This window comes from Branchiostoma floridae, unplaced genomic scaffold (assembly GCF_000003815.2).
Source record: "Branchiostoma floridae strain S238N-H82 unplaced genomic scaffold, Bfl_VNyyK Sc7u5tJ_786, whole genome shotgun sequence".
NCBI classification, from domain to species: domain Eukaryota; kingdom Metazoa; phylum Chordata; class Leptocardii; order Amphioxiformes; family Branchiostomatidae; genus Branchiostoma; species Branchiostoma floridae.
In genome coordinates, this window is record NW_023365931.1 from 29,266 (window position 1) to 37,039 (window position 7,774).

The 7,774-nt window shown below is 42.2% G+C and overlaps 1 protein-coding gene across 2 annotated transcripts; it reads right to left on the bottom strand.

The window, feature by feature from the left end:
* Window positions 1–831: 831 nt before the first annotated feature.
* LOC118409001 (protein unc-93 homolog A-like) lies at window positions 832–7,267 on the bottom strand. Of its 2 annotated transcripts, XR_004830391.1 has the most exons (6): window positions 6,352–7,267; window positions 5,689–5,956; window positions 3,758–5,504; window positions 2,997–3,073; window positions 1,760–1,873; window positions 832–972 (listed from the first exon to the last, which is right to left on the bottom strand). XR_004830391.1 is itself a non-coding variant. In XM_035809865.1 (3 exons), exons 1-3 carry the CDS (start codon window positions 7,264–7,266, stop codon window positions 5,275–5,277), a joined length of 1,413 nt encoding a protein of 470 aa, XP_035665758.1. In that variant the 5' UTR covers window position 7,267; the 3' UTR covers window positions 3,329–5,274. The 2 variants fall into 2 exon arrangements, 1 of the variants encoding a protein (XP_035665758.1); XM_035809865.1 differs by lacking the exons at window positions 832–972; window positions 1,760–1,873; window positions 2,997–3,073 and having other exon boundaries at window positions 3,329–5,504.
* Between the last annotated feature and the right edge of the window lie 507 nt (window positions 7,268–7,774).

Here is a 7,774-nt window from a genome sequence, read left to right on the forward strand (position 1 = left end):
TCTTGTTTCTCTTGAATTCGCCATGTAACGTGTTTGGACAAAATATTTTCATTATGTCGTTACTATTGTACATGATGGCATACTAGAGTACTTAGAAGTACTGGAACAAGACTTTCATGATCTGATGTATTGGTGAAGTAGTCCAAACGATAGAAGTGAATTTTGTAAGCATTCTATGTTATGCTATATTTTAGAGAGGGCCTTAATATGGTTGTCCTCGGCTGCCAATGTCGCCTTGTGTCGCATAAAGGACGAAACCTTCTCTTTGGAAATTTGCCGGGCCCCGAGAGCTGCAGTTGGTAACTCAGTCTCCGAAAATCCCTGGGTGCTGTGATGTGTATTTGGGCACAACCATCTATTTACACGTAGCGCAGCTATCGTAATTTTAACTCGACTGATCTTGAAACAGACAAGAAAAAAACGGACAAAATTACTTTTGCTGTAACATTCTTATATTCATACTTTGTGCACAGCTAAGAAACTGTATGTCAAATTAGCATGTCATATTAGCACTTTTGCCGTCACAGAAAGTAGCTTGTATTTCAGTTAGTCCTTCACTTATAATACAGCTTTCACCGAGTACAGTCTGCCATTTGAGTTTCTATTGTCAACGCATTGGTAAGTTCACTCTTGACGTTAGTGACGCTGAAAAATTATGCTATATTTAAAAGCCGTTCAAACTACATGTAGTCCCAACTCCAGCCTCAGGATCCCTTCACATTTTACAACTCGAAGTCATGGTAAACTGGTAGGCGTGAAGCGGCTTATGAAAAGGCTCTGCCAATTTGGTTCCTATATATATTAGCAGTCAGCGTGTAGTACTACGAGGAGGTTTAGCCTCCTTGATGCACCCTGACCTATTGGTTCGTATTTCTGACAAATTCTGCCGCGGAGTTCACGACAACTTTAGATGGACACGTTCTGACCGGTCACTGGATGGTGATGATGGTGGTGACAGCCCGATGACCCGACCTGTAGACGGAATTACCAGTATGAAAAACGTAGCGTTGTATGTGTTACAGCAAGTACATTTTATGAATAAAATTAGTTCGATAGTTAAAGTGGCACTGATGTTGTAGCCATAACAATAGCTTTCACATTTGTAAGAGATATCAGTCTACCACACCGCTGTGAATTTTTTTGATATATGAGTAAAAGACTAGTTGTCAGTGATGCCATGTTTTGTCGCTTGAAATATTGTTACAACGTTTATGGTCTTTTTAAAATCTAGTCATCTTGGTTTCTCTCACCTATCACCTATCTTACCCCTTTCTCATTAAATTTGAAGTCTGCAGAGGATGCCATCCACAAATCTACTTGTTGTGGCCTTAGTTAGGACAGGCGGCGGTGAAGTATTTAACCTAGGCTGAAACGCACTGTTCTGTGCAATGTTGAATAAGGCGAAAGTTCATAACCTGAAAGTTCCTTCTGATTGAAAAATCATTTCTTCGAGGTCACGAGCACACTACTTGCATTTTCATTTCTTTTCACGTTATTTGCCTTATTGTCTTATACCCCCTATCCACTATGACGGCGCTCTCGCCGCGCTCTCTCTGCGACCTAAAACTTTACAAATCACTGAACGGATTCTATAGAAAAGAAACGATTTTTTTTACACTTTGTGTGTTTTGCTGTCTTCTCAGTTACACTTTTACGTTCAGTATGATATACCCAGTGTAAAAGCGAAGGTAACCCATATCCTATTTAGGTCGCAGTGAGAGCACAGCGCGATCGCCGTCTAGTGGAAAGGGGGCCTTACCTCCGTTAGTTGCAGATCAGGACAAGAGCAAAGTCAGTGATATGGAAAAGCGGCAGGACCCCGACAGTAGCAATGAAGGCAAGGCACAGGTTCAGCTCCAAGTTGTGTTGGAAACTAAGGAATAAAGAGAGTGAATTCGAAACAGTTAAACTCAGACACAGATATCTCTTTCGTAACTATAGAAATTAGGAGTTTATGATTTGCTAGAGTTAGAGAAGGCAAGGCGTTGGTATTACCGGTGGTACGATGTTGCACTTCGAAACATGTCTTCATTGGCTCAGTTCAAGATTATGGATGATTCAATGACTATTACTTCTTTTTTTCATCATTTTTCTCTGACAAACCTATCTGATAGCACAATGATTGCACCATTGATAATCTACGTGTATTAGAAAAAAGATGACGTAATATGGTACAGTACCTCACCGAACTGAACTAAATTGCGCCAGGCGCCTGGAATTGCGAGATTTCAAGTGTGAAAAAGTCGCAAATCTTAATATGCCACATATGGTTGCAATTAACATGGTGTGCCAAGCTAGGGTTCTTAGGAATCAATCACTAAGTGGACCATCATAAAGCTTAAGATTCATAAAAAAAGTGAAACTAAATAAAAAAAAAGTTTCTTAATATCATAAGTAAAAATTCTTTTACAATTTAGAATCGCACCTGATGCGTTCTTAATCAATGTACATTAGTTTTGGATTCAATGGCATGGGATTTCCAGAAACATTTTCATATTATACTGGAATATTATGAGGGAATATTCGTACTAATTCCCAAACTTGGTAAAATTTCCTGACACAATTTTGGGCAATCAAGTGAGGTACGCGCTGAAAAACAGCTGCTGAGATACGTATGATCTAAAGCTTAAGCAAGTTTCCTAAGACCACACCAGTTTTATTTGTTGCTTCTCGGATTCGCCTACCCTTTTTTTGTTCATTTGAAAAAAGTATTTGGTTTATCACAAATCTGTAAATATTACCATTCAGTGTCACATACACATAATTTCGTCATAAAACAATGCGTTTTCAGAACATTACCGACAAATCAAAGGAAGGGATTCATTGCTTAAGACGTACCATTAAACTCCCAAGGTAGTTTTTTTTCTAAGCCGTATATCTTTAGCCTAGACCTAGTTTTGAAAAGATGTATTTTTTTTCTACCTGTCGGTCCATTTTTTTCCTGAAAAATCTGGGAAGCACCAGATAAATTTGGTGAGGCCTATAGATAAACTAACCTGATGGGGTGGATGGCGACATATATCACCGCTGACAGGGAGGCCAGAGAACAGGCGACGGAGTTCAGGAGTGTTCGCTGTAAAATGGAAAGTAGGGGTACATGTTTCTAGGAAGTGGGTAGTACTAAGCACATATTGTTAGGCCACAGTAACTAAATGTTTTAGATAACATCAGCCTACTCATTAATTTTCGCCTGATTTAGACAAAAAAAAAGATTTTCGCCTCTTCGGGGATGGTCAGATAGACCAAAATAGGCAAACATGTTGTGTTGCCTAATCATACTTGTAGGTAGAAGTGACACTAGGGAGGCAGCCATGACCATAGTTGCAGAAGTGAAACTTGTTGGATAGTTGTAAAAGTGACACCAATATGGAAGCCATGAATGTAGTTGCCAGCTTGGCAAGAGATACCAGTGCACCACACTAGTATAACTTTTACTACACTAGTTCAATCCTTTAATACATGAATAAATACCTTGTTAGTTATGATGCCACGTTTGTCACTTCAAATCTTGTTACGACGTTTATGGTGTCTATGGGAAAAATTTAGCCATCTCGTTTTTTTTACCCATCTTGTTTTTTTCGCGGTATCTCATAATTTTTGCACTTAGCGGCGGATGTCATCCATTGGGCTGTGGCCTTACACAGAAATGATACGAAAAAAAAGCAAACGGTTACATACACGAGTTATGCCAAAAAAAAGTTATGCCTTCAAATGCGACCCACCCGCCCCTAAAAAAGGTATCAGGGGGTAGACTTACATGACAGAATGTGTTCCCGTACGGCCATTTGTCAGTCACGCTGAAGGCCAGTAACACGATGAGCAGAAGTGAAATGATGTTTTCACACACCAGGAGCATGGCCAGAACCTTTGCGAACCCTCTCAGACTCGGCGTGCGGCTGGCCCTCACAATCGCCAGGACCACAAAAGCATTGGCCAAGACAATACCGAGAGCGATGAACACCACGAGTGTTGCTTTTACTCCCGGTGGAAGGGTAGGTCCGTATGGCATGGTGATCTCGCCCGACTCCTCTCCGTTAGAAGATTAAGACAACACTAGATGTTAACACGTTTACCGCCGTTCAGTTGTCCTGTCAGTACGCAGTGGTTCACTCGAAGAACCGGAAAGCAACGTTCGATTGCAAGATTTGACAGACAATAAAATCTCCTTGCAACGAGAGGATTCTCGAGCTCATCTGGATGTACTTGACTCGGCAAGAGGTGTATACAGCAGAACAATGGCACCATGCCATAAAGTAGGTCTATCAAAGAAAATAAACTGGTCTCGCACTACGCTGATTGTGACATCACAGAACAAGGAAAGATGTCACATCCGTCGCTAAGTTTCAGACAAACAGAGATTATATTTCTAGCAACGCTTGTTTTCTTCTTCAATGGACTCTCTCTGCAGAGAGAAAAAGGCAGAGATCAGTTTGTTATTTCAGAAAGAAGAAGTACATGAGCATCAGGCCGAAACTGATGCGAGCGTGCGGAAAAGGTATGATTGGCACCCTTAGAAATCACCATTCAAAAGTTGAAGGGGTCACCCGCTTGTCATAAGATGAAATAGATGGATAAATGGATTTGCCCAGGTTGCACATAGCCAAACATGGCCTCCCGAGCTTCCGCCGACCCTGGTTCGGAGTGATTCGGGAGCTAGGTCGGCTGATAATTGTATATAGATCGCGGTTGTGAATGAAGAGCTTTGTTATCTAATAATTTTCCAACCTGGATAAGTATTTACGGTCGAAAGAAAGAAGTTCATATTACGCTATTTGAATCATTACATTCTAATGCCATTTTGATTATATTCCAATCCGTACCCACAGACCAAACATAACAAAGTCTAAATATACACATCAGTCTGTCATGTTATCCTCTGACATATCGATAGAGATTGATTTTCATTTTAGAGTTTTCATCTTCATCATAAAAGATTTTAGAAAACAAGGTTTTCACCTCACTCGACATCGTGTTTCAGAGCTATGTCGATACTAAGAACGATAACGATTTTGAGTATGCCGTGGTGGACTCTGAAGACATAGATGATGATGATGATGACGAAGAAAGCAAGAACAGCTCAACTTATGTCTACATGTGTTGTGTGGTCAAATCTTGTTGTGTTAAAGCGTGTATTTCATCAGTTATACAACATTTTCTGATTTCTATTCGTTGTCTTGACTTTCTTTATTTCACACTGATTGCCACATTGTTTCATAATGTCACGTGACATGTGTCTATGTATCAGAACGGCCCATCCTAACTCAACTCGTTACGTTAAAATGTATCAGCTCCTTGGTTCTTCTTGTTGCGCGTTTTGCATTCGAATTCGAAAACCCCGAACCCCACCGTGCCTAGCGCCAGTACAGCCATGCAGATGTACAGTTTGACGTCCATGCAGAGAGCTGAGCTGTAGGCAAACACCAGCATTTTGCCGATACTCCCTGCCATCTTGGCGTTGGCAAAGACGGCTTCGTGGTTGCTAGGAAACACAGTGCCAAGTACAGCTGAAAGTAAAGTATGTACGTACGTATTATAAATGAATGAAAATTCATCAAAATTAGATTTGTAGAGATAGAAAATAAAGGATATTTGTCATTTTGCGTCCATTTGCGTTATTTTATAAATTGCGAATTATTGTTGTTTTTTTCAAAATAATCTCGAATTTGTGTGTGTTGCTGAAATGCCTACCAAATAGCTGGATGCGCCAAAGCGCTCTGACCACGCCCCACCCTCCAGATACAGCAAGGATCGTGGCGAGAGAGTCCTCATCCGGTTGCCATAGCAACATGTAAATGAGGAGAACGGCGTTGGCGACCACGGCGGCGAGGATGAAGCTCCTGGCACCCACATACTTATTCAGATGTCCAATCAGCGGGGAGGAGACAGTGCTGGCCACACTGTAGCATATCATGACGTAACCTACCATCTGTATTCCCAGGACACAGCTGACGTACGACTGAAACAATGACGTCAGTATTAGTACGATTCCCTTCTGTGCTGGTGAGTAACATTTAATTCAGTACAATTTCAATGACTTTGTACTTCTTTATTACGAGCGAATCATCACAATTCAAATTAAGTCAACACTTCAAGAGTCATCGCACGAAATAGGTAAAAGGACAGTGTACACACACTGCATAAGATCTTGTACATCGTGAGTGGAGTAAAGGAACGGGGCCAACGTTAACGTTATTAAACAAGACCGGGCCTTTTGAGAGTCAGTCAAAGCCCGTCGTTAAGGCAATAGTTCTTCTAACAATAATTAAAAGACCTTTTTTTTTCAACGTTGCTCTGAGTTGCCCATTTTCCCAAGCTTACAAATGGATGCGTAAAACACAAGCATCTTTTCACCTTGTTGATATCTCCTGATACAATGGCCTCGGACATGCCGGCGATCACCAGCAAAGGCATCAGGAGCACATAGTCGATGTCCTTAAACACGCGCACTGTACGTAGTAGTTGTTGGGACACCTGGATTGGCTCAGCAGGCGATAGTTCCTTATTGTTAGCCTCCATGTCGAGACATAGTCCCGCAACTAACGCTGCTAAGATGTTGCACGCAAGAAAGACGCCCAAAAGTGTATACCGTGCTATCACATGTTGCTTGTCGTCTGGCAACCCTGTTGAATTGGTCGTGTTTGAGTTGGTGACGTAATGAGAAGTCCAGTTGGCTTCGTGGCGAATCCCACAATCCATCGCACCGCAAAACACATCCCCCTTTCCGATGTCCTGTGTTCCCGCAGAGAACACCAATGAAGATATAAGATTGCCGATGATCCCTGACAGATCGTTGAGGAAATAGAAGACGCCGTTGAACATGGCAATGTCACCCTCTACACTGTCATGTTGCAATAGTTTTGCATATTCCACTGCCGAGCTTGTCAAGTAAGTGATCTTAGCCGTCCAGAGCGGACCGGAAATCGCCCCAAACAAAACTGAAGATGGCATCAGAGTGTACCAGGACGGATAGAAATTGGAGCCCGTGTACAAAATATGTCCGAAAAAACAGACGACAATTGTCCATTTGCACGATCCGACTTTGTGAATGAAAAATGGCGCGTACAGGCACGACAGTACCATACTGGCGTACACACAGCTCAGAGACACCACGCCGAGTCCGGCCTCGCTGTTCAGCGTGCTCTGGAGGTTCTGTATGGCCCCGAACGCCGTGAAGCTCAGCAAAAAAACCGAGGCTAACACGAGGAGGTTTTTCCATATCTTCTTAGTGGAAGTCCACTGGTGCGCTGCTCCATCCTTCAATAACATTGTTCCCTCCATGATGCCCTCCCTATTGTGTTATAAGATAAATGCCAGGTTAGACTCTAGTGCGACGATTAAGTTTAGATATCCAGGTACATGTAATAAGATACGCCTAATAGCAATTACAATGTACTCGAGCTACTGGATACGATTTTGGAAACGGTCAGACGTTTCAGGTAGAATCCAATACCTTTCCTCAGTGACCTGAATCAGACCATGCGTGCGGTTGTAATTTGGCCTAGGGAAAATTTTGTGTTACCTATTAAGGCCCTGAAATACTCAGGGTCCGTAAGTAGGTTGTTATCTACTGTGTCTAGGGCATGGTATTGGAAGGCGGAGACCATTCCTCTCCTTCCACTGCCTTTTACCTCCCCAACCGAAGTCAGGTAACCATTTTTACACCCGGGTGGAGTCAGAAAAGTCATGAGAGTGCCTTTCCCAAGGACTAGCCAGCAATGCCAGGAATTGAACTCGTGACGTTTCGATCTCACCAGCATAACCACTCGACCATTCG